We start from the raw sequence: 27,718 nt of genomic DNA on the forward strand, positions 1-27,718 counted from the left end.
ATCTTTTTTATTATCCCGAAACTATTACATCTTTTATAGGAAAATTTTAATTGAACCTTTGCGGGTATTGCAGTGTTAACTTTTATAATAAAACTCCCATGGTATACAAACAATGATTTACAGGAGAAAATCAAAACTAGTTGAGCAATGATTCCTTAACACATTCCATAACCAAGGAAAGACAAAAAAAAAGGTTAAACCATTACTGAGCATGGTCCCCAAAAAAGGTTTTCCACATCCCTTCATTTTCAATTTGATGTCAGATTAAATTCAAGAAGTTATAATATTGTCCCCAACGCCACCAAAATTATTAGCATTGGAAAGGTAATGCTTCCATTTTATACTTACTAAATTTAATATATACTCTTATCTCCAACCTCAATAAACTTCATTAATGTTTACCATCTAACTAATTTTTATATGGATCAGACGACTTCTCATTTCTGAGTTTTTTTTTTTTTTAAATAGCATGAATCTGTTCAATGACGTATGGAGTTATTTAATAATATGATATTCTTGGTGTTTGCAAGTATGTATAGATTGATTAAATTATAAAATTATCCCATTCACTTGTAAAAGAAAATCTTTAATTTTGAGAAAAAATTTTAAAAATTAAAATATTAATTAAAAAAATTTATTCGCCTAGATATTAATCTTTTTAAGTCACGTTGATTAGAAATAAGAACAAATTTACCAATTACTCACTGTTTTTTTAATTACTACTTCCAATTATCACATGATATAGTCTTCTAGAGTTCAGTGTATCAAAAGCAAAAAATCTTTTTAAAAGATTACATGACATCTATCTCCTCAAATAAAAATTTATATAAAAATTTTGATTTTGCATCATTAACTCTGTCTTTCCCTTGTATTTGTTTCGCTATTATGCTACATAAATATTATTACTTTTATTATTATCCATTGTAAAATGAAATTAATATTCGGACAACATTGTAATTATCTCAAACATTAAGGGTAACTTCCCACATATCCTTTTATAAAATCCTCTTCCTCCTAAACTCTTAATCCCCCTTCCAAAAGTTTGATTTTTCTCAGTTCTCAAAGCAAAGCCCAAACAAACTAAGTCTTTATTTTTCTCTCTGAATTCTTACTTTTCCGGGAAAATGTCGGCGGGCCTTGGGAAATGCAGCAAAATCCGCCACATTGTGAGGCTTCGACAAATGCTACGGCGGTGGAGGAACAAGGCTCGCATGTCAGCCAGCCGCATCCCATCCGATGTTCCGGCGGGACACGTGGCGGTCCGTGTGGGGAGAAGTTGCAGGAGATTCGTGGTGCGCGCGACGTATCTAAACCATCCTGTTTTCAAGAAACTCCTTATCCAAGCCGAAGAAGAGTACGGGTTCACTAACCAAGGACCATTGGCGATACCCTGCGACGAGTCCGTTTTCGAAGAAGTGATCCAGTTTATTTCCCGATCCGAGTCGGGTCACTCCGGTGGGTTCGTGAACATCGAGGACTTTAAAGGGAACTGCCACGTGGGAATGAGGAGTAAGCTTGATTTGTGGAACGAATCTCGACCGTTGCTTCATGGGTTCGCTGAGAAAACAATCTGGTAATTAAAGAAACAGTGGAAAAAGCTTTGATTCTTACCCGGGGTTTTTTTTTGACTCAGTTCCGAGTTAGCTCGAGTGAAACAGTTAATTATACACCGCTGAAACCAGTGAATCGGCCGAGTTGAGGATGTGGTTACTAATTCTTGAGTTTTTACCTACCATAGTAAGAACGTAAGTTGGTGGGTTTTTTTTTTTTTTTTTTTCAAAAATTGTTTGTAATTGGTTAAAATTGGGGGGGGGGGGGTGAAAGATGAGCTGGGTCAAAGTGCATTTGGCTCCGGAGAATGGATGGAGATGGCAAAAAAGGTGGGTGAGTTATCCGCCGAGTCGTCCCGGGTTCGAATCGGAGTGGAGGCAAAAAAAATAAGGTGGAGACTTTGAGACAGTTGAATTCATGAAGAAAGAAAAAGAAAATTGAAGCGATTGTTAATTAAAAGTCACTGCTGTAAATTCTGTTATTTTGTTGCATGAAGAAGGACAATTTGTAATTTTAATGCACCATACTTTGCATTGTAAAAGTTAAATTTCTCCGCTGTGAAATTAAGTTAAAATGTTTTTCATCTAACCAACTGTTGAGGGGGGTAATTAGGTTAGGTAAAAAGTAAAGTTTGACAATATTGTAAATCAAAAGCAACAAAATTTTCCACCTACAAGTACAAATTAAGGTATAAATTCTATGTTAAGCCATACATCTTTAATATCAACCAACAATTTGGCACTGTACTTTTTCACTTTCCATTGCATTTTAGTGGGTTGAGGAGGGGTGGTGGAAGAAAATGAAACTACCAAACCCAGAAAATATTCTTGTGGATTAATAATTCTGCTGGCAGCCAACAACCTCAAGTTTACTGATCAGGCGCAATAATGGCCAAGCTAATGATGGATGTTTGACTCCATAATCAACTTTTGGTTTATTTGATGCCCAAGATTTAGACTTAAAAAAAATCAAGAATGCAATATCCAGAACTGGCCATTGTTATAACATCTTATATGTCACTGGCTGAGGCTGTTACAGACCATTTTAAACAAAACAACTACAAGCTCATTGCCTGTTCACGTTGACATTTGACCTTATCATTTAATCCAATGGATCGTTTACACTACACCATTTTTCTCTGATTGGCTCCATTCCGAAGTAAAGATACACAAGAATCAGCGAGAAAAAAATGACTTGTGTCATCTGTGGCGGGGCCCACCACATTGGTGTGGATTCTTTGACAAAACCTTACCTGGATGTTGGCCAGACATTTGGTCAAAATCCTCCCTCAAACTCCAAAAAAATCCTCAGTCGAGTTTACTGGCTTCTGAATTTTGCTGGTATTGAAGCGTGAAGAGGCCCAAGAGGTGAGCAGTGTTCCATAGAATCTTGCTTCAAATCGACCCACCGCGTATGAAAAACAATCTTTGTTGAAAATGACAAGCTTGGGACTTTAAAGTTACTGTGAAAACAAAAAATATGTGAAGATTTTGACGTGTGTTGCCAAAGCTGCTAGAAGAAAATGGATGTCCCAGTCACTATTGCTTATCAAGAACCCTATAATCAAAGGGGGCGGTCCGAAAGAATCGTACAGGATTAGGAATTAAAAGAATTGTAGAAGGGGGGAATTGTACGTACATTCAAGGGAAATGAGTTTCCAAAGATGGTGTCTTTTCCCAATGGGATCAGGTTTGGCTAGGATTGCTTTATAATTTCACTCAAATTCTATTGTTAAAAGTTGGACGGTACTGCGATGGGGCTTTGATTTGATTGATGATTTATATCAGTTAAAGTCCTGCTGGCATGCCTGCCTCCGGCCTCTGTTCCACCAGAGGAAATTTTTTCTTGCCCATCAAATATTCAATCAACCATCATGAAAAAAAAGGTCTAAAGCCTATGATTCTCCATTCCAATAATGATCCATTTGGTTTCACTTTTTCGGATCTTTTTTAAGGGTCAAACTATAATCTAAACCTACTTCTATCAAATATCCCAAGTCGAGTTCCAGTCATGAATCCAAATCCATGGGACAAGTCCACAAAAAAGCCCAATATCAGATGTCAATCAATAGTCATGCGTAAATATAAGTACATAATCTAAACCTACTTCCTTATAACTAGGGCCCAAAAGCTGGCTTTGGGCATATGAGAGCTGGACTGATTCATGGACTTGACTGCCAATAGAATTGGTCCTTAGCAGTTTCTAATGGCTGATCCTGACTCAAAACCCGACCAAGTTCGAAACGAAGATTGACATTTTGAGTTTAGCTAATTGAATTGGCAGGATCCGAGAGAGGATGGATTTGGGTTTGGAATACTCTTTGTTTTCCTTTAATGGAAAACAGATTTTATGCATTTGTTCAAAGGGCAACCTTTCCCCTTGCTAATGTGATAATTCATGCAAGATCAATATTGGATCATGGATAATATATTTTAATCATCTTTAAAAAAAAGTTATTTTGGACCTAAACAACTGAGAATATAGGAAGACAATAATCTTAATCACAAATGCCGGTTGCTGGAAAGCATAAGCTTAAATGTGATATTTCTGCTTTGTCTGTACTCCTTCAATCAAAACCCTCATTCACTATTTAGTGAGACGTTTGGCAGAAGCGACGCCAAATGTCTAGCTGTTCATACTATTATAAACTCATTTCATTGTAGCCAAGGAACTAAGCAAATTATTGAGAGCTAGTAAACCAAACACTATCAGAAAATCCATGAAAGTTTGTACTGATCAAGGGATACAAATTCAAAGGGGAAGCATGCATGTGAATGGTGAACCAACCAAAATGAACGTGCACCTAAAAGTGCCGGAAGATTTGCAGGCCTGGCCTTAGCATGACAAAACCTACCAACTTGTATAACCTCCCTAGATGAAACAACAAAATAACAGGTTACTGTAATGAGGGCATGCCCCTTTCAAGACATTGTGAATGGGATGAGCTAGGATTGTCACTCTCATGGTAGCCGGCTAGATAAAGAGTAAAGTGCCCTGCCAATTGAATTTCAAATTCCAACTGAAAATCGAAGTAGAAAACTGGATTCAGGACTTCAACTTTGCAGATTAGTTGTATTGCTATGTTGCTGGATTGGTGGTTTGGGCCATTTGGAAGGCTAATTTTTGCCACAAAGGTTACACTGTTTTGAGTCTAATTTGTTTCTCATATTTGGTAGTACAAAATTAATATGAGAAAAAAAAAAAAAAGGTTCAAGGATATGCAACGATGCCCAATGGGTGATGCAATTGTCATGGGTCGAGACTTCAACTCCGAACCCGCGTAGTTTCGAGATCCAGACATTCACCCTTTTGATGTCTCGAATTAGTTTAACCGTCACGATTCACACCCTTGTGAGGTATTGTCCGTTCTGGCCCCCCTGACCTCACGATTTTGTCTTACAAAAGACGTCTCACAAGACGGAGGTGGTGTGAACCCTTATATATCCCAGTGACCTTCCTATTATGTTCGATGTGGGATTCAGGACTCTTCCTTAGGTCCGTGACATTCTCCTGTACCCAACCTCGTGACGCCCTCGTCACGGAGGCTGGTCACCCTGCCTACCTCCCTTGAGGTGCTTGACGTAGATCGAACGGTTTAGGGCTGGCTCTGATATCACTTGTCACGAGTCGAGACTTAAGCTCCGAACCCGCGCGGCTCCGGGACCTGAGCATTCACGCGACGTCCCAGATCAGCCTTCCGCCACGGTTCACACCCTTGTGAGGTATTGTCCGCTCTGGCCCCCTTGGCCTCAAGATTTTATCCTACAAAAGACGCCTCACAAGGCGGAGATGGTGTGAACCCTTTTATACCCTAAGGACCCTCCTATTATGTTCGATGTGGGATTCAGGACTCCTCCTTAGGTCTGTGATATTCTCTCGCACCCAACCTTGTGACACCTTCGTCACGGAGGCTGGCCACCCTGCCTACCTCCCTCGAGGTGCTTGGCGTGGATCTAACGGTTTAGGGTTGGCTCTGATACCACTTGTCACGGGTCGAGACTTAAGCTCCGAGCTCGCGCGGCTCCGAGACCCGGGCATTCACCCTTTCGACTTCTTAAATCAGTCTGACCGCCACGGTTCACACCCTTGTGAGGTATTGTCCGCTCTGGCCCCCTCTGGCCTCACGATTTTATCCTACAAAAGGTGCCTCACAAGGTTGAGATGGTGTGAACCCTTTTATACCCCAATGACCTTCCTATTATGTTCGATGTGGGATTCAAGACTCTTCATTAGGTCCGTGACATTCTCCTGCACCTAACCTCGTGACGCCCTCGTCACGAAGGCCGGTCACCCTGCCTATCTCCCTCGAGGTGCTTGACGTGGATCGAATGGTATAGGACTGGCTCTGATACCACTTGTCACGAGTCGAGACTCAAGCTCCGAACCCGCGTGGCTCCGGGACCCAAGCATTCACCCTTCCGGTGTCTCGAATTAGCCTGACCGTCACGGTTCACACCCTTGTAAGGTATTGTCCGCTCTGGCCCCCCTGGCCTCACAGTTTTGTCCTACAAAAGGCGTCTCACAAGGCGGAGGTGGTGTGAACCCTTATATACCCCAGTGACCCTCCTATTATATTCAATGTGAGATTCAGGACTCTTCCTTAAGTCCGTGACATTCTCCCGCACCCAACCTCATGACGTTTTCGTCACGGAGGCTGGCCACCCTGTCTACCTCTCTCGAGGTACTTGATGTGGATCGAGCGGTTTAGGGCTGGTTCTGATACCACTTGTCACGGGTCGAGACTCAAGCTCCAAACCCGTGTGGCTCCGGGACCCGGGCATTCACCATTTCAGTGTCTCGAATTAGCCTGACCGTCACGGTTCACACCCTTGTGAGGTATTGTCTGCTCTGGCCCCCTGACCTCACGATTTTATCCTACAAAAAGCGCCTCACAAGGTGGAGGTGGTGTGAACCCTTATATACCCTAGTGACCCTCCTATTATGTTCGATGTGGGATTAATGACTTTTTTTTAAGTCCGTGACACAATAACTTTTGATTACATTAATCATAAAAAAATAATATTTTTTATTTGAATTTATAAAAAATTAAATTTTAATTATTAAAATAAAATGTTATTTATGAAAAGAATAATATTTTTAATCTCATATTCAGTAACTCAGACAACCAAATCTCCTAAGATATGGAAAATATTTAATAATGTATGTACCTTTTCTTTGAACAGTTGCTTCTTGATTGTATTCCTTGCTTTCAATCCTTGATTTGTCCTTTCTTATGGTATGTTTGGAATCTAAAGATCAAGGATTAGTTTCAGCCAACCAAAATAAAATTTTAAAAAAAAATTATTAGTAGTACTTTTTTTTTTTTAATGATGATTTCCCATTATGATTGTGATCTATCAATGTCAATATCAATATTTTCACTTTAACATTTCTGCACCTAAAGTAAAGAGGAGTGACATTAAAAGCATGATTATGATGTTATTAACATTTAACATTAGTAATAGGCAGTTCAACCATGCATGGTTTTATCTTAGTATTTGCTTTGTAGTCAAGATCAGATTCGTTCAACACATTCAAATCAATCAACTTGAAGGTTAAATCACAAATTAAAAAAATTTTAATCTTTCGATTTTGAAGATTTCATGAAAAAAAAAAAAAGTAATTTTTAAGATGTTTCTGTTGCTATCTAAATACTTCTCTATCTTAATCACTTTTTTATTACTATTCATATAATTTCATACTTATTTAATTAAAGGTATGTAGCTAAATTTAAAAAATAAAAAGTAAAAAAATAGAAAAAAATTTATATACCCACAAAATGTTAATTTTAGTAGATAAGGATTTTTTTTGTTTTTGTATGAGTTTGATAAATGAATTAGTATTTCAAAAATAAAATCTTTTATTCATTAAATTGATATGAAATAGTGGGCTTTTAAAAATATTGAAAGAGAAAATTAAACTTAAATAAAATTTATCAATTTCAAAAACCCTTTCACTTTTTCATGCATAAGTTAGTGGAGTTAGAATAGAGATTATCCCTTTTGCAATCCAAATGTTGAGTTAAAAAACTTTAAAAAAAAAAAAAAAAAACTGGTTTCCTTAACTAAGAAATTGGAAAGAAAGATGAAAAAGAAAAAAAGAAGGGATATAATTGGCTTTGATTAATAATAATAAGGGTGAGACCCACCTCCATAATTTGCATTAATGTGTTATCTTTATACCAAAAGGAAATTACCTGGATGGCTATATTTCAACGACACAGAGAAAGCTGATGCCTTCTCACAACTACATTGCTTTCGAAAACTCATAAAGAACCCTTTTTGGTCTTTGTCCTAATAATCCTTGAAATCAAATTCATGAAATTTTTTATCAATTTCCAAAAATTAAGATATTAAAACAGTTTGACTTGTCATAATTGTTGTTAATTCTGATTTATCTAAACACCTTGACAAAAAATCTGTGTTTCAAGCTGGCATTCTTGGAATCTTGCCTGTAAATAGCAACTAAACGAAGAACAAATAACCTACTCTGACAGCAGGTTAAGACAAATTTAATAACAGTTAACAGGAAGCAAGATGATGAAATTGATCACCTAAGGAAAACCAAAAAGAGAAAAAAAAAGGGTTGGTGATGACTTGGTAGAGAAGTACCAAAGAAATTGAAACGAATCCGAAGAGAAAACCTTTTACTTTTGGGTGGGCTAAAGCTGTCATATGTTCAAAGACGTGGGTCCTCAAGGGGTATAATTTGGTTCCATTTTTCATCTTATGCCACCCTTTAAAATTCTTTCGTACTAACAAAGCAAAGGGTTGAAAATTCCCACCAAGATAAAATAATTGGAGTAGTTGTAGTTGTAGTTTGTAGCAGTGGAATATTGTTAAATAAGGCTTCCATCTTTGCAATAATTCTCATCCACTATGTATCCTCTTAGTGCCCCAAGGACCCTAATATCACTATCCGTCTTATCTCCTACCATTAAGTGACCATGGAGATCTCGCTTTGCAAGAGCTTTCTCATCATTGTCAAATGCTTTCTCTTTTTGACCTACCAAAATTTTAATTTATTTATAAACTAGAGTTGTTAATCACTATGAAATTGTGTCTATTTCAATATTATTTTGTGAAGTTATGGATATATTTTTTATATAAGATTATGATAGAACAATGATATTCTAAATAAAATAAAATTAAATAATATCATCTTATTTTATATTTGATGTATGTCATAATTACAATAAAATAATTTATTTATTTATCAAAATTATTTTTTTAAAATTTATATAATTTAAACTATTGATGTAATTTTTTAATGTATAATAAAACATATAAATTCAATCATATAAATTAAAAATAATTTATTTCACTTTACAGGAATTAAATCATCCTATATAAAAAAATGATTAATTTTTTTTTATAATATTATATATTTTTTTCGATATAAATCAAATATAATAAAAAATAATTATCATCTTATCTTATCTGTCGATCTATGTACCAAACAATACTTATATATTATGGATATCTCAAATTATAACATAAGATTTCATTTTTTGTTATTCTAATATCTTTGTTCTAATGTCATTTATTCAATCTACCATTGTTTATTAGGAGATGCTGTTATCATTCTAGCTGGCAACAGAAATTTCTTTATGAGAGTTGCCACTGAAGAACCAACCATTTTCCTTTATCCTTTTCATTTTACAATTTATATAATTTAATTAAGCCCATAACTTGAAGTTGTATTACAAAGACAGCTAAGCTGTTAATCTTATTCATTGCTAAATTAATAGACAGTTCGGTCTTAATTTATTATCATGGACTTACAATTGAAGTATTTATAAACAATGATTATGCAAAGATTATGTACTAATTATTTTGTTATGATAAGATAATTTATCAATAACCTCATATAAGAAAACGATTTGAGGCCTAATTAATTATAGAAGGCAGCAGCAAGGGGGTGGGTCAGATTAACAACAAGTCGACAACTATGCAGGCAAGATCGGTTTCTGTTCAAATATTTGCCAGACATGACAGTTCTATATGTTTGTACCCTTCTTTCATGAAAGAAAGTTTTTCAGATTACTGCAATGAGTTTTGTTTTTAATTTTTGGTGGAATTTGCTTAATTGAAATCCAGTCGTTAGCTTGATATATCAGTGACAATTCTTTAAAAAAAAGCCGTCTATCCATTCAAGTTGCTGGCTAGCAATTAATTTGGTAGAATTGATTAAGAGTTAATAGCTGATGAACAATGTGACTCTTACAATCATTTTTAAAAAATTATATTTAATATATTTAAATTTTAAATTTTAACACTTTTAATTCATTTTTCTAAATTTTTTTTTTTTTAAATCCACGTTTGCTTCAGCTTTTACTTTCTTTTGTGCGCAGCAGCAGAGTGAAAGGCATTTACGGCATTCTTTGGCCAAACCTAGAGTAAGAATGAGGACATGCTACTTTCTTTAACCGCTTAACATTCCTTCTGATCATTGTTTCCACTGTCTTCAAGAAGTGGTACGACTAAAAATTTACTTTAAAGCCTTCAGGATATCAAATTTTGTTTCCTTTTTGAACAAAAGTACAATTTCATCAGTCTTTTCTTTTCTTTCCCTTCCCACACGTATTGATTACTACAATATTTTAATGTTACAATAACATTTTAAATTTTAAATTTTAAATTTAATTCATTTATGTTATAATTAAAATATGACATTTAGTATATTTGAATAACATTTTGAATTTCCACTTTTGTATCATAAATAGTGATCTAGTTTCTTGATTGCCATTAAACAACCATTTAATATATCCAACCTACTATTATAATTTATCAAAAATTGGTGTAGTTGAAAATTTTAAGTGTAATGAAGATTGCCAAAAACGGCACAAATCAATTCACATTCAAGATCACTCACATTATCATTGTATTTATTTTTATATTTAAAATTATTATTCGAGACCAAATTTAATAATTTTAATTTATTTTAATAAATTTTGTTACCTTGGATGCCAACTCTCTTTGCGACACTAGATTCTCCCAAATCCGAAACACGTTAAACACTCGAATGGAATTTCAACGATTATAGGATCAAATTTTGTCAAAGCCAAAGTTCTTTTTTTAGGGAAAAAAAAAGATTTTAACTAATTTTGTTTTGTATGGTGTGTGGGGCAACTGATTATAATTTGTCGTGATCGGGAGGATTTTCACTCCACTTTCTCTGCCGACGGTGTCCGTTTCTGTAATTAAAGTATAAGCACCCGGCTTAAATGCGACGTGGATTCCTTTCCCTGACAAGTGCACCCCAACCTGTTTTTTTCCACATTTCCCTCGTGGTCCCCACGTGATAAACGGTCATAAAAACAAGGAAACGTGTGGCAGCGGGACCACGTGTCTTTTTTTGAGACATTTTTTGGTTCTGTTATCGGGTCTCACATCCGACGGTACCATTTTCTCTCCCTATTTTTTGGTATTAGAATGAACTGTAGTGACGGTGATCTGCCATTCCAAGTTGATTAGATTTTTATACTAGCACGCATGGCTTCAACACGACTTCCAATTCACTCCATTTATATACATTTTGCCCAATTTTAAAATGGTTTCTATGATGGTTTTAAGGAGGAAATGGTGACTTTTATGCCTTGGTTTTAAAATGAATTTCAATCTTTGACCACTAATTCAAACTCCTTACTCTTTTTAATACAATATTTTGTTAAAAAAATTTTGTCTAGTGTTATTCAACACTTGCAAGCCTGAAAATCATGGTACATATGGGGGATTGTGAATTGAATGATGTTTGTGTATGCTAACTTCTATATAAAGTATTGAGATGTTAAAAAGGAAAATCAAGATGAAAAGTGCTTAGAGATTTGGACTTCACATTTGATATTCAATCACAAGTGATTAGTTGCTGTTTTCGTTGGCTAATTTTAATTATTTTGATTCAATGTTTTAAGTGCATTTGAAAAACTAATTCAAACATCCAAGTCCAATGTTATCCTTCGATAAAATCCAAATGCCTCTAGCAAATCCATAAAGGAATGAGAATGCAATCGCCTGATAACCCTTTCTGCAGCACCACCACTAATTTTTTGTGTCACAACATTGGCATCTTTAATAACTCCAATCATGGTTTAGAGTTAAATAATATCACAAATTAATTTGTATTAATATTTTATTAAATATTTGTATTATGTCAGTAAATTCATTAATAATATTAAAATAAATTATATAATAAAAATTAAAATATCAAAATAATAGTTTTTTAAAATATTAAATTATATAAAATATGTAATTCAAATTACTTTTATATTTATCCTTAAAAAGATATTGGGTCTTGTTTGTGAATCCAACTATTGGAAAAATGAAGATGTAAAGTGAAATTATGAAAATGACGTCAATTGTCTCTTCACCGTTGCATCGTATTCCAAAGTTTGTCTCCTCCACCTCTGATTTTAATGGGGGTAGCTACTCACAATAAAAATGAGAGGAGAAATTATGTCCTCTTCTTGAGTTTGTGAGTCGTGCACCGTGTTCTACACGCGCCATAAATGCCCTCTGCCGTCGGCTGTAACTAGTTGAGCTGTCGAATCACATGTACGGATTCATTACTACAGCTCAGACGTAAAAAAAAAAAAAACGGTTGGGCTTAACGTCACAAATTCCAAACTGAAGCAAGCTAAAAGCCTAAATTGAGAGCGAATCGTGGCCGTCTAATAAAAGATCGGATGGATGTGAAGTGGAGGCGGTCAGAACTGGGGAAAAGTAAGTAAAGTAAAGTAGGCACATTGTGGTTGGCAGAGTTAGAAGCTGCGGTGTACCAGACCGATGCAGCCGTCAGATCAACCAAACAGGTATTTGACCTTTCTTTTGGCTTTGGGACAACCTATAAAATATCGTTGCAAAATAGTACTGTTCATCTGTCTCGTCACAACTCTGCTTAACTGGCTAACCATGTCCTTGCCGCCAACACTGCCGTGCATTTTTCAATTTTTCTCAACAGAAGTATAATATATATAAGGAGCTTTTTTTTTTAATTCCTTCTAGCTCGTCGAATTGAAATTTGTTTTTGTTGTGTTGTAAGTAAAAACAAAGGCAGATGAGTAGCAGCCCTGACTTGTAGTTTGGATGATTCTTTAGTCCAAAATTATACAACTGAGATTTTCAAATATATATATATATATATATATAACGAAGATGAGATTTATGAGTAAAATCAAATTAAATTTTGCATCTCTCCAAAAAAAAAAAGTCGAGAGGTAAATGATTTTTTTCATTTTTAAAAATAATAGAAATGTCTGTTATTTTATTTTAAAATTAATATGATTAGAATTTATGATTTAATTTAATTGATTTATATAATTATTTTTTAAAAAATAATTTTTAATAAATTTATTATTTAAAATTTAATATTTTAAATTATTTCTCTTATATTCATATTACTATTTTTATAAAAAATTAATATGATTATAATTTTAATGACAAATTCAAAATTTATTTTAATTAATTAATGTATATATTTTTAAGAGTCGATATCCAACAGATATAATATTTAAATTTTAAATTTTGTAATTTTTTTATTTTTAAATTATGATTTTTTTTATAAAAAAATAATGACATTAACTTAAGTAAAAAAAATTATGACATTAACTTAAGTAAAAAAATAATGACAATTTTGTTATTATTATTGTTATTTTTATTATGATAATTTGATTAATTGAATTTGAACTTACTAATACGAGAATTGAGACAATTATGAAAATTTTGAGCTTATAATTATTTGATACTTTTGGTTAGTCAGATGGAATAACCAAAGCGTCATCCACACATTTTACCATATAGAGAAAAATAATCACACGCATTTGCATCCAAAATTGATTGTTTGGTTATTGAAGGAAAATTTTCTTTCAACAAAGACCCAAACAGAGGAGAAAAGATACACCTCGAAGTAAAAAACAACGCAGATATCCCTTCCTTTTTAGCCTTTGATGCTCCCAATCTGTCAAAAATAACAGATTAATAGACATTTACTTTTTATAAATAATTCAAAAGGCTATGGTTAGATTGGGATTTTTATAAATAATCAACCTATTTCTGATTTTATAATTCTTAAAGTTATGGTTGCCTGATTGAATAAAGTTACATCTAAAAATAATACATTTGCTTACTTATTTTGATCCTAGTGGTCCAATCAAATTAAATTTCTGCAGATCGATAGGACTTCATTTGTTAGAAGCTTGGTTAGCATCTGATAAGATGTTAGGTAAGTTTCTCATGAATAAATTTATGTAAGCACTTACGTCCAATTTAATTTTGTATCAAATTTATTCAATTTTAAGTTGATTTGATAATTAATTAATAATATAAGATAAAATATTTATTTTTTTTTTGTATTCGTAATTTCATAATTACGATAGAAAATCTAATTAATGGATTGTTAATTATCAAGATTAGGAAGTTCATTTTTCTTGGGTCTAGATTTTTTAGGCAAAGTAATGCCAACATTATTGTGTTCCCCCTAAATCAGAGATTAGAGGGTAGCATTTAATCAATCTAGATCACCAAACAATAATCATTCACAAGACAACAATCTGCATCCGGGTCTAGATCAAAGACACCCAAACATTAAATTACATGTCTTAAATGCAAACATACTGAAAATGAACGGTGGAGATATGCTGAAGCATGGCGGCAGATGCAGCGCCGGAGCATGGTAGCAGACAAAACTTACTTATTAAACCTTATGAGCTGTAGTTAGTAGTGACGGTGGTCCAAAAGTCGTAACATTATACAAAACACAAAAACAGAAGACACTGCTTTCCAAATATTGGATCCAGCTCAGCCGTCGCTTCTAGCACAAGAGTGCAGACTCCCTTGTCATTCTGTTGCTTTTGCTCAGGGCAATTTCGTCTTATCGTCAAATTATCTATAACCATAATTTCAGAACGTAAATAAAAACGGGTTTCGAGGATTTAAAAAAAAAAAAAAAACCAAATATTCTTTGTCTTTGTTGCAATCGTCTTGCCTTTTAAGTGACACCCAACTCCACCACCAGTTCCCCTGCCCTCCTCCCACCATTTCCTCCTCTCCTTCGTTTCTTACACCGCAACTGCCACCACTTCTTTCTCTTTCTCAAAACCTGAACATTAACCAAAAAAAGGAGAAAATGAAAAACAACATAAAATTGGATCTTAATCTTTAAATCTCAAACAACTCTTCGTTCATATTCAAAACTCCCTGTAGAAAGCAACATTTCTGAAGGTAAGTCAAGTTTTTGTAATAATGTGAAAAAAAAAAACTTTCTTCTGTTCATTTGTTTGATTGATTTATTTAGTTTTTTTTTTTTTAACTGATGAATGCTACTGGTGTGAGTACAGTAGAAGTGAGTGAAAATGGAAAACAGATTCTGTTTCTTGTTTTTATTTCTGCACTTAGCTTGTTTCTGTTTTGGTTTTTTTTTTATTGTAAGGCATGTGTCAGGTTTTATACAGAGTAAAACGTTTCCTTTCTCTCTTAAGGTTTTTTCTTTTTTTTTTTTGTCGGTGCGGTTTCCTGTTTTCGGATTTCTTCCATTTCAAGCCTTTTTCATGTTCTGTTTCTCTCCAGTTTTTCATACTCTTTCTCTCAGCTTCGCTCCTGTAAATCTCATTGACTTATGTATATTTCCAATCGAAATCTATCTGGTTTAGTTGATATGAATCGAGGTTTTGATTCTAAGATCTTTAGCTTTGTGATTGGATCTTTTGCATTTGAACTTGAGCCATTGATGAACTTGGTTGGCTTGAAAATGCAATTTCATCTGATTCAATTTGCAACACTTGAAACAGTGACGATCTTACATGTTTCAATCTAAAGCATTAGATTTGTATTTACATATAAGACAATGGATGTTACTCGATGCCCTTTTTTTCCTTTCTCTTTTCAATTCTAAATTGAGGGCTTGTCTTAATTCTATCACCTTTTTGTTCTTCATTCTTAATCATACAATATGCGTTGCAGTTTTTTATTCATATTAGGTTGTTTGGTGGCTGAGAAAATGTAGGATGAAAGGAAAGAAAGATTTGGATTCTCACGGCTGTGTTATTACTTGATTTGGTCAAAGTGAATTCTAGTTCACTGATTATCTAAACCAGAAAAAAGAAAATGAAATGTCAAATACAGAACAAAAATTGAGAGTTTGTTCTTTGGATTCTCGGTGACAATAAATAAGAGACAATTAATAGTTTGGTGTATGTGGACGGAAAAATTATTCCATCATGCAATGTTAAAGAAATGCTACCCATCTGATGATTGGCTGTCAACTTGCTGTTTCATATCTCAACGGCCCCCCATTCTTAATTGAATTTTTTTCTTTAATTCTTGTTATTTCTTCTTGAATTTATAAGATTTGGTATTAGTCTTTGGGAGGGTTGCTTCAAAGTCTCTAAAGGCACTTGGTTTATTTGAACTCTGTGTTTTACTAACTGAATATAGAAGCAACTAGCTGTCACCCAACATTGTTTATGTTTTTATGGTCTTTGAATGTGCTCTAAGAAATTGGTTTGGAAATTCTTTTCATTTCAATCAGAAATACTATTGTGGAAACCTATCTGAGAGTAATATTCATAATATGGTCTCAGTCAGGTGGCTGCAATATATGTACTTTTAGTCATATAATATTTTTTTCTGGGTTGGAGGGAGGCTGTGATGTCTCTATTTTCTAGATATAACTGCTTTACTTAGTGTCTTTTTTTTTTTGTATTTTTTTTTCACAAATTATATGGCCTTCTTGAATTAGGTAATAAAGGGATTTTAAGTGATGGACCGCCGTTGGCCTTGGAAGAAAAAATCATCTGACAAAGCTGATAAAGCCACTGCTGCCGCTGCTGCTGAGGCAGATGCTGCTGCTGCTACTTTGGCTTCAGCTGCATCTCAAGCTGATCAGGTTCAGTTTTCTACTAAATTTTACTTAACTAAAATACATAAAACATGCTTTATTGGAGAATTTTACTTTTATTTAGTTATGTTATTTTTTAAAAATTTTGGATTTTAATTCAAACTATATTGTCTCAGCCAGAGCAGAGATCTGGATCTGCCTATCATCTAAAACTGTTTTAGCTATTTTATTAGTTTTCTGATTATTTTTTGGTTGAACAGGATATCTACAAAAAACCAAAATATGTTCAAATTTCTGTGGAATCATATTCACATCTCACTGGTTTGGAAAATCAAGTGAAAACATATGAGGAACAAGTTCAGACATTAGAGGATGAGATTGAGGACTTGAATGAACAGCTCTCTGCAGCCAATTTAGAGATTACTAACAAGGAAGACCTGGTGAAACAGCACACTAAAGTTGCAGAAGAAGCAGTCTCAGGTTTGTCTATTCTCAAGCATTCAAATTTAAGAATAAAGATCCTGCAATTAATCTTGATCTGAATTTTTTTCGATCGGATGGTTTTGCTGTAGGCTGGGAAAAGGCTGAAGCAGAGGCCCTGGCATTAAAAAATCATCTGGAATCTATTACGCTTTTGAAGCTCACTGCTGAAGATAAGGCATCACATTTAGATGGTGCTCTTAAAGAGTGTATGCGGCAAATTCGAAATCTGAAAGAAGAACACGAACAGAAGTTGCAAGATGTGGTAATTAGCAAAAATAAGCAATGTGAAAAGATTAAGCTTGAGCTTGAAGCGAAGATAGCTAATTTAGATCAAGAGCTTCTCAAGTTTGAAGCTGAAAATGCTGCAATTTCAAGATCTTTGCAAGAGCGTTCTAACATGCTGATCAAGCTTAGTGAAGAAAAATCAAAAGCTGAAGCTGAGATTGAACTTCTGAAGGGTAATATTGAATCATGTGAAAGGGATATAAATTCATTAAAATATGAACTCCATGTAGTTTCAAAAGAGTTAGAAATTCGTAATGAAGAAAAGAATATGAGCATGAGGTCTGCAGAAGTAGCTAACAAGCAGCATATGGAGGGTGTTAAAAAGATAGCAAAGCTAGAAGCAGAGTGTCAAAGACTACGTGGTCTTGTGCGGAAAAAGTTGCCGGGACCTGCTGCACTTGCCCAAATGAAGCTAGAGGTTGAGAGTTTAGGACGGGATTATGGAGATACTCGACTAAAAAGGTCTCCTGTACGGCCTTCTACCCCACACATGTCCACAGTGACTGACTTTTCTCTTGACAATGCACAGAAAGTCCATAAAGAGAATGAGTTTCTCACGGAACGTTTATTGGCAATGGAAGAAGAAACGAAGATGCTGAAGGAAGCTTTGGCAAAGCGTAACAGTGAACTACTGGCTTCGAGGAATATGTGTGCTAAGACGTCTAGCACGCTTCAGACTTTAGAAGCTCAACTTGCCATCAGCAACCAGCATAGAAGTCCCTCAAAATCAATTGTTCAGATTCCTGCAGAAGTTTACTCAAGTCAAAATGCTAGCAATCCACCAAGTGTGGCTTCTGTGTCTGAAGATGGAAATGATGATGACAGGAGCTGTGCTGAGTCACAGGCAACATCTTTGGTCTCTGAGCTCTCTCAATTCAAGAAGGAAAAGAGCTCTGAAAAGTCAAACAAAACCGAAAATGCAAAGCACTTGGACCTTATGGATGACTTTCTTGAGATGGAGAAGTTGGCATGTTCTTCAAATGATTCAACTGCAAATGGTGCAATCACCATTTCAGATTGTACCAACAATAAGATATCTAAAACTGTTAATGGTGATGCTTCAGGAGAGATTTCTTGCAAGGAACTCCAATCTGAAAAGCAGCATGATCTATCTCCATCAGCAAATCATGTACCTTCTAATATGGATTTGTCAGTAGTGTATCCTGAATCTGATGAAGATAAATTCCCTATTATGAAGCTTCGAACAAGGCTCTCTTTGGTGGTTAAATCAATGTCTAAGGATGCTGATGTGCAGAAAATTCTGGAGGACATCAACTGTGCTGTGCAGGATGCACATTATACCCTAAACCAGCACTCTGTAAATGGTATCTCTGAGGCAGCGCACAGCTCTGATGGCACATGCAACGGGCAGGCTTATCCTGGAGATGGTAGCTTAACTTCAGAGAAGGAAATTGCTATGTCCCCAGGTGATAAGATGACTTCAGAAACTATGCAAATTATCAGTCAAGAATTAGCTGCTGCAATTTCCCAGATTCATGACTTTGTACTGACCCTGGGCAAAGAAGCAAGGGCATTTTACGACATATCTTCTGATGGCAACGGATTAAGCCACAAAATTGATGAGTTCTCTGTCACCTACAACAAGGCCTTATGCAGCAATGTAAGTTTGGATGATTTCATTTTCGATCTTTCTACTGTTTTAGCCAAAGCCAGTGAACTAAGATTCAATGTGCTCGGCTACAAGGGTAATGAAGTGGAAATCAATAGTCCTGATTGCATAGATAAGGTTGCTTTACCAGAGAATAAGGTAACTCAAAAGGATTCATCAGGAGGAATATATCAAAATGGTTGTGCCCACATTTCAAATCCAACTTCCAATCCTGAGGTTCCTGATGATGGAAACCTTATCTCAAAATATGGATCAACACAATCGAGCAAATTCTCTTCAGAAGAGTTCGAGGAATTGAAGTTGGAGAAAGACAACATGGCAATGGATCTTTCTCGATGTACTGAAAATCTGGAGATTACTAAGTCTCAGTTACATGAAACTGAGAAGCTTCTAGCAGAAGCTAAATCGCAATTGGTTTCTGCTCAAAAGTCAAACAGCTTGGCTGAGACACAGCTCAAGTGCATGGCAGAGTCTTATAGATCACTTGAAACACGTGCAGAGGAGTTAGAGACTGAGGTGAACCTTCTCCAGGTAAAAATAGAAACTCTGGAGAATGAGCTTCAAGATGAAAAGAGAAGTCATTGTGATGCTTTAACCAGATGCAAGGAACTAGAAGAGCAATTGCAAAGGTAAGCATTGAACTTTTTTCATATGATGTAGAGTTACTACCAACTAATTGTTGTGTGATTCTATATGCCAGTGCATTTACATATAATTACTCTTAACATAATTGTTTTCCATCACTTTTAGGAATGAGAACTGTTCTGTTTGTTCTTCAGCAGCCAATGATGACCTCAAAAGCAAGCAGGTGAGGCTATATTTCATCTTGTGTTTCTTAAAATTGGTCTTTCCAGACCCACTTTAAAATGTAATATTAGTGTTTACAAATACCTAATACCTATGCATCAAAGGGCAGCAAAATACTTTTACATTGTCCCTATCAGAGGCGTTTTCCTGAAAAAAGAATCTACTATAAACAAAGTCCATATGGTAGCTTCCAAAAACATTGACAGATAAATTATTACCTTTGAAAATTCCATGCTCCCATTGTTTTTAAAAGCTGATAATATGGAGGGATTTTTGAACTTTAGTTCCATTCACATGAATTTGAATTTTAGATAAAGGTAGGTTCACTTTTATTAAGTTGTATAGTCTTGTGTTACAGATTTGTCATTGAAACTTTGTGCTCATTTATACATTGTTTTTGCTGCTTTAATATGTTAAAAGTGTGTAGCTAGAATAATTCCTTTTAACTGTAACATGGAAATAACATATAAATTATCAAAGAAGGCCAATAATAAACATTTTAAGAGCTTCTCTTGGGGGGCACTGAGGCTTCGTTCAAATAGCCAGTGGGAGGGATTCCCACCAGCCATCCAAGTGCACCCCAAGTTTTAAACTAATTATTAGGACATAAAACCTAAGCTTGTTAACAATACAAGTATATAACTACTCTCTCAGTGAACATCAGTGGCAACCTAATCTTTCTTCCCCCGTGTAGGCTCTAGTTAAACACATCCATCGCACCTAATAAATAGGTTGTCAATAAATGGTTAATTTCTGCTCCTTTAATATTTATATATTCACCTTAGCCATTTATTGTTATTGGTATAAAGCAGATGCTGGTATAGGATTTAGGCAGAAAAAAATTTGCTGCTAAAGTTATTAATGATCAATTGACACCTAGCATATTTTAGTGTTGAAAATGGTCATGGTTAATGGGAATCACACTAACCAACAAATATATGACCGTTTCGAAAGTAATTTATGCAGAAAAATCCATATTGATCTTAGCAAAGGTTTTCTTATTTGCAACCTTGACACAATTCATTCTTCCTCCTTTAAGGTTCTAATTTTATTCCACAATTGCTCGTCACGCTTCTTGCTCTCTGTAGTTTGTTGATAGGCTTAATCAAATATAAAACGCCTGACTTGAGATTGTTTCTGTCAATCGCAGGAGAAAGAATTAGCAGCCGCAGCAGAGAAACTAGCAGAGTGTCAAGAAACCATATTCCTTCTTGGCAAGCAATTGAAAGCTTTCCGTCCTCAGACAGATATGATGGGATCACCATACAGCGAGAGGAGCCAAAAGGGTGAAGGTTTCCGTGAGGATGGACCCACTACCATCGGCGTGAACTTGCAGGACTTGGATCAGGCAGAGATGGACACTGCAGCTTCTGGCAATGCATGCAGAACAGGTGCAGAGTCCCCCATGGGGTCATTTAACACGCCATGCAGCCCATCTGATACCGAATCAAACCTTTTGAGATCACCAATCAATTCCAATAATCAAAAACACAAGTCCACCATGTCAAGCTCATCATCTTCCTCTTCTACCCCAACGCCAGAGAAACAATCACGAGGCTTTAGCAGATTCTTTTCCTCCAAAGGGAAGAATGGTCATTAAGCCTGCAAACTCGTAGTCATAAAGGTTGATGAATGAGGAGTCCACTTACTAATAACTAGAAGAATCAAAGTTAAGAAAAACTTCATACTCCTTATTTGATGCTAGAACCACTTTATCAGTGGGTTTCACTTTTTTAGCTCAGTTGAAGTCTTTTCTTGGGTGTCAGTCAGATTGTGAAGTGATGCTTTTTGGACGTCAAAGTAATTTTGTAACTAATGACTGTATATGGTATCCATATCTGTTATATTTTTCTCCTCTCCCTTCAATATTCCCTTTGTAATTTGCCCAAGTGAATGTGACAATATAGTTCTAAACTGTTCAATATATTTTAGATATTATTGTATGTGGCAGTTTCAGTAAACGATTATGATCTTCCATTTATTTATTTCAAGAAACCAATGAGCAGAGAAAGAATTTCTTTCAATAAATTTATGGCTCTAAATTGTGTGGTTATTGACAGAGGTATACCAATGTTTTCCCTTGTCTTATCCTCCAACAATTTTTAAGAATCTTTTCTTGAAAAAGGTTTTGACAGATTATTTGCAGGTTTAATGGGCTCAACTGTAAAACCAAAAGGGCTCAGGCCATCCAGAGATGAGAGAGTACCATTTCAGCCTGTTCCATTTTTGTCCTGGTCTACCTAAAATTTACTAGGGATGAAGAATGGGAGAAGCAGTTCTATATTGATGGTTTGCAAATTGCAATGGCTATTTGCATTACAGATTTTGGTCCCCTCTCATGTCCTCTTTTGCTCCCACTTCAAAACTCCAGCTTTGATACTTGATCCAAATTTGGTTTAGGATGTTTCTATCTATTCAGATCTTTTCATTCCAGGAGATTAAACAACTTGACTAAAATGTCAGGATATCTTATCCCTTTTGGATGTATATATTTAAGCATTCCACATCGGATAAAAAAAAAAGAACACCCAAAAACAAATAAAAAATTTTCCAGAATTTCTCCAACTTATATATTAGGTGTCGTGAAAAATGCAAACTCATTCTAACAAGCCAAAGGCTGCTTTTCTTTGCTCTATTCTTGACGACCAAGCAAGTACAGGCCCATAGCCGACTTCCCTAGAAAAGAAGGGCATGCAACAAGTATTAATATTCAAACTGATTCTGGTTGTTACCTGATGCATTATTAATTGTGAAAAACTTTGTCCAACACACGTTATAGCAATGGTTTATCGATGCATGTTCCTTGCTTTGTTTTGGTGTAGATGTTCAAAGTCAAGTTGCTCAAGCTAGAAGAAATGGCATGCTGTTTCAGACCCAACTGCATTCTGAAATCATGGATGTATGTCTGGTTATCAATCTTTGAGCTGTTAGTTAGACGGTCAGCACAATCCAATCCCAACTTTTCATCCCATTACTATATATGTGCTTTAATTTCTATATTAAGTACTAGTTGTCCTTTATATATTTTTCAATTGAAACAATACTTCTTATATCCAATTTATTAGATAATTAATTAGGATTTAATTTTCAATTAAATTATCATAATAAAATTAAATTTTATCTTTGATAAAAAGACTAGCCAATTATCTTTCCTGTGGATTATTTCGAAGAGTCCAACATTATTAATATAGAAACAAGTACAAAAACCCAATAGAATTGAAGACCCATCCAAAGACAGAATATTATGGATAAATATATACTTAAATTAATTTGTTGAAGAATATTTTGGTTAGAATTCTATAAATATTGTTTCTATCCTCCACATGCATAATAATGCATCATAGACAGGAAAATTTCAATTCAGTATGATTTTTTTTTTTTTAAAGATATTATTAAAGTAGTTTATTGTCTAGGTTGACCCAAGAGAATTGAGCTTCAAACAATTTTCATTTTCAAACTATATATATATATATATATATATATATATATATATAAATCACCCATGCTATCTCCACTGTGCATGTACACTATACAGAAATAGGAGTCAAACCAAGATTTCAACTTTCTGAGGTTGGTTGGTACTGGTTCCCAGTCAAACGTATTTTCTTATAAAATGCTAGCAAGTAATCGATAAGAATTTGCGACATATTCAGATCATAAATCTGTTTATCCAATGTTTTCATTTAATTACTTTTTTTTGTAAGAAAAATCTGGAGATATATAGACTGTTTATTCCTCTAGATCAAGATAAGATATGCCGACAGTTTAAGACAGGTGATTGCAAATCGTGCATTCGAGATGACTCTAACAAATGATCATCGATAGGATTCGAATTCAAAACCTTTTTATTGAAAAAAAAGAATCTGACCAATTAAACCAATAACTTATTAGTATTTAATTACTTTTCACATTTAAGATTTTCAATAATTACCTAAATTAATTAATATTCCTTACTTTTGGCAAGGTATTCAACTAGACTCACGTGTGAATTAATCTTTTTCATTTTCATATGTAAATCTATAGCATATATTTGCTTTTATCAAAGATTTTGATTGAAATATGCCTGGATAAAATTTGATATTTACTGTAAAAAGATGGGTATTGTTTAGAAATAGTCATCCCAATATATCCAGAGATATGTTTGAGTAATAGTGAGAGGATATTTTCCATCCAACCATCCTTGTTGGTAGGAATCAAAGATTTTAGTTGCGTTTTCAAGTTGTAACTGATAATTTTAAATACGACGTAAAAATAAAAAAAATATATATAAAATTTATAAAAAAATTTAATAAATTTTTTTATATTTTTATGTTTACATGAATTATAATACAAAATTTTTATATAAAATATAATATAATTTTTTAATATTTTATATAGCATAAATACATAAATTATAGAAACTAAGTTGGAAAGCTTTATTATAAAATGAAAAGCTTAGCTGATCGAGATATATAAAACTTGCGGCACGGCGGCAGGCCATGGCTAAATCTCAAATAAATAAGAAACACCCACAGATTGTTGAACCACCCATCGTGTCAACCCTCCAGCAAAGCCCAGCTTCTAACGTATTGGCCTTTCCTTGTCAAACCCCTAAAATTCTGACTTGAAAACTTTGAAAATATTTTTAGCGAGACAATTGAAAAACAGTGAAATAACAACATTGAGTGGAGCTGCTGGAAGTAGCCAACATCATAGAATGTGGCATAGATGAATAATATCAGCCATGCAAACTTCATTAAATCTTTATCGTCAACTTGTCATTGGTTCCCTGTTGGATTTTTTTGTTCTAGCCTCCAATAATTCAGATTCTTTTTCTTTCTTTTTTCTTTTTTAAACTTTTCTCCTAAATGAAGTTGCGTATTGAAAACGTTCTCAGCTGGGATTATGATTAGGTCCCTCATCATGTGGAAGAGTCGTAGAAGTTTCTACATTTGCTAATTTCTTTGAATTTCATGCTTGAGTGAATAAAAACTTTGCCTTCAAATCGGTTTGATTTGATGGCAGGGATATCTGATAATTGGAAAATAAAGCTTTTCAACCATTGTCGGCCCAAAAACAAAATGAAGGGAATCCATGATATGATATAATAATCTTGTGAGGTTTTAGGAGTTTTTTTACCCACATGATTTCTCTTTCTATCTCTCTCTCATATATATATCTGATTGAAACCCTTTTTTTCAATCACTGCTTTTGTTGTAATTTTATATTGGCTTTCACTTAATCTAGTAGTTTAATGGTGATTATATACAAGAAGGTTCAGGTTCACCTCCCACCATTAAAGGAGAGATTAGCTTTTGATTAATTAAATAAGTTAATCAATATCAATCTTTCAAGATTTATCGAAAAAGTATATGACTTCAATCATGTAGAATATTTAAGCATAATGTGACATTGTAACCACTTGATTCGATGCAATCACTTGGAATTCTGCTAATTATAATCCAAACCCTTTCTATTATTAGCTTTACCAATATACTTAAAATTTTGATTATATGATATCATGATTGATCACACTTTTGATGTTTATACTAATTAGTATTGTCTTTTATCACACTATTGAGTTGATCTTTGCTGTTAAGCAATTGGTTTTAAACCATTTTTATCCATTAATTACGTGCGCTTTGTCCTTTGAAACAAATGGCAGCTGCAAAACTTAAAAAGATTAACATCGAAGGATTTTCCTTTTCCATGAATGATATGAACAAATATGATAATTTGTTTATTTATATTGTGTCTGTTTCATATAAAATATAAAAATTATTATATTATAATTTATATTGATACATTAAAAATAAAAATGACAAAACACATTTTTTTATTCATTTATTTTTTTGTAAAATTTAAATTATTTTTATATTATTTCATATTATTATGTAATGTTTAAAATTATAAAATTTTCAAAAAATTATTATCTTGAATTTGAGGGTTTATGGACATAAAAATTTGAGTAAACAAATGACAGATATTCTATTCGGAAGTAAACCCTACTTTTAGAAAGAACTAAAGGGACTAAAGGAAACAAGATTAAGCATGAATTAACCAGGAAAAAAAACATCGAAATGACATGGAAGTATATAAAGTATAAAAAACAAATTTCAGCCACTGTAATTTATTACTCATAAGATTTGAATCTAACCTTTTTCTAGCTAAAACAGATTCGAAAGGTCATAGCATCTCTCACCCACCATACTATTATACATGTGAACCACTGAGCCTTTGTCTTCATGTCAAGAGTTTTATTGATGATGGTCCCTCATTCTTAGAAACAATTATGGAGTGTACTTTTATTTTTTAGTTAGAATATTTCAAGCCAATTTTAACCTATTACTACTCAAGATTATATGCATTATTTAGTTAATTCATGTATATTAATTAGTCAGATGAAGAAGACAGAAGCTGAAATTGTGGGTTGATTTGTACTAATTAATTCATGTACTAAGCTTGCTCATTTTTAGCTGAGTCAGACTCAAATATTATTTAAAAAAGGTTTTACAATTAATGTATTATTTTCATTAAACTTAAAAGAAGATAATGCATTAATCATGTTTTTTAAGCAAATTATATATTTTTTAATATCACTTTCACCATATTATCATTAAAATAACTATTAATATTTTCTATACAAAATAATATTTAGGTATAGATAAAACTAAGTCCAATATTGGCTTGAGTAAAACAGATGGCAAACTAAAATATGTTGACGTGGGACATGAGGGCTAGGTTTAACGTATCGTATATGTTATAGTATGATTTGGAAAACGTAATTTGCATGTGAGTCCATGATTGGATGCGTACTTAAATAACCAAGATTAAACCTGATTCAGTGAAGAAGATAAACAGGAAACTGTTTTGTCATGTTATCGTCTTACCTACTGAGTTAGAGCTACTTCTGAAAAGTCGTAGCTACCCAGGGAGGAGCCCTGTTCTTTTACCAAGAGACTTTAATTAAAAAATTTATTATAATTAACAATAATAAATTGCACTAATGGAGAGAGACTCAGAGAGCTCTGTGTAAAGTTGTGGTCAAAGATCACAGCAAATTTTCAAAGAAAAAAGTTGTCTCCTTTTTTTTTTTTCCATTTTTTTATAAGCAAAAATAATATACCAATTAATTATTAAGATTGTCCGACGTCATGATATTACAGTTTTTTCAAGAAATTGAAAAGCTTTTTTCATGAATTGAAAAGAGAGTTTCCTTAGGTAAAAAAAAGTTTGATTTTGAATTTTATAAATAAAATATTAAATTTAAAAAAATTATTTTTTATAAAATTTAATTTTAAATTAATCGAAATTTAAATTGATTATTAATGTTAAAAGATCTCTAAATAAAAAAGAGTGCTCTCTTTAGAATTAATTAAAAGACACCGCACCGCACTTCGTAAAATGAAGCCTAGTACCCTAAGCCGAAGCCTATATACATCAACCAATAACCGCACTCTACCCACCAACGGCCGGATCCATTAATCCTTAAATAAAATCCAACGGATCCTTTATATTTATATAAGCATTTAAACTAACCCCAACCCTAAAATGTTGAATTTCTAAATTTAAATCTTATTATATGTAGATTTAATTATTTAATTATGTAATTCATTATATAAATATAATATTTGATTTTTTATAATAATTTGAAAAAAAAATAAATTTATCATATTTCTTTAATACCATGGCAAGAAAAACCTTTTACTATTTTTAATACAGTCAAGTTCTGTTTATTTTTTCGGCAATTTTAAAAATACATTTTTTGTATTAATATGATCTATTTAAATTATTTTTAAATTTTTTTACAAAAATTAAATATTAATTAACAAAAATTTATTTTTCTTATCAACAGGACTAAAGACCTGTAGGTAATGTTTTAGCATTTTATTTAAGAGTTTGGACACTCTTTTATCTATACCTAAACAAAAAGCCAAAACAGCCTAAGCAAGGCATTGATTGATGGATTACTCCATTGCCATCTAAGGTTGATCGTGTCCGGTAAGTACGGTACATTATTATTATTATTATTTACTATAATAATAGGAGGTGGTCCATTACATAAAAATAATAAGAGTTTGGAATTTTGTTTGTATTAGATTAGATTAGATGATGGACCACAAGGAATGCAGTTTAGTGGAATATACTAAT

The 27,718-nt window shown here is 33.6% G+C and overlaps 2 protein-coding genes across 2 annotated transcripts; both read left to right on the forward strand.

Annotated features, from left to right (window-relative positions):
• The first annotated feature begins 1,021 nt into the window (after positions 1-1,021).
• On the forward strand, positions 1,022-2,049 carry LOC111311408 (auxin-induced protein 6B-like). Its single transcript, XM_022910783.2, has one exon. The coding sequence runs from the start codon at positions 1,125-1,127 to the stop codon at positions 1,575-1,577; it is 453 nt and encodes a 150-aa protein (XP_022766518.1). The 5' UTR covers positions 1,022-1,124; the 3' UTR covers positions 1,578-2,049.
• A 12,520-nt stretch (positions 2,050-14,569) lies between these two features.
• On the forward strand, positions 14,570-21,531 carry LOC149520621 (filament-like plant protein 4). Its single transcript, XM_089769049.1, has 6 exons — positions 14,570-14,768; positions 16,285-16,431; positions 16,644-16,863; positions 16,956-19,410; positions 19,532-19,589; positions 20,739-21,531. Exons 2-6 carry the CDS (start codon positions 16,306-16,308, stop codon positions 21,186-21,188), a joined length of 3,309 nt encoding a protein of 1,102 aa, XP_089625175.1. The 5' UTR covers positions 14,570-14,768; positions 16,285-16,305; the 3' UTR covers positions 21,189-21,531.
• Positions 21,532-27,718: the final 6,187 nt, after the last annotated feature.

Source organism: Durio zibethinus, chromosome 1 (genome assembly GCF_047325235.1).
Source record: "Durio zibethinus cultivar Kanyao isolate XHJ-2024 chromosome 1, ASM4732523v1, whole genome shotgun sequence".
Taxonomy (NCBI): Eukaryota; Viridiplantae; Streptophyta; class Magnoliopsida; order Malvales; family Malvaceae; genus Durio; species Durio zibethinus.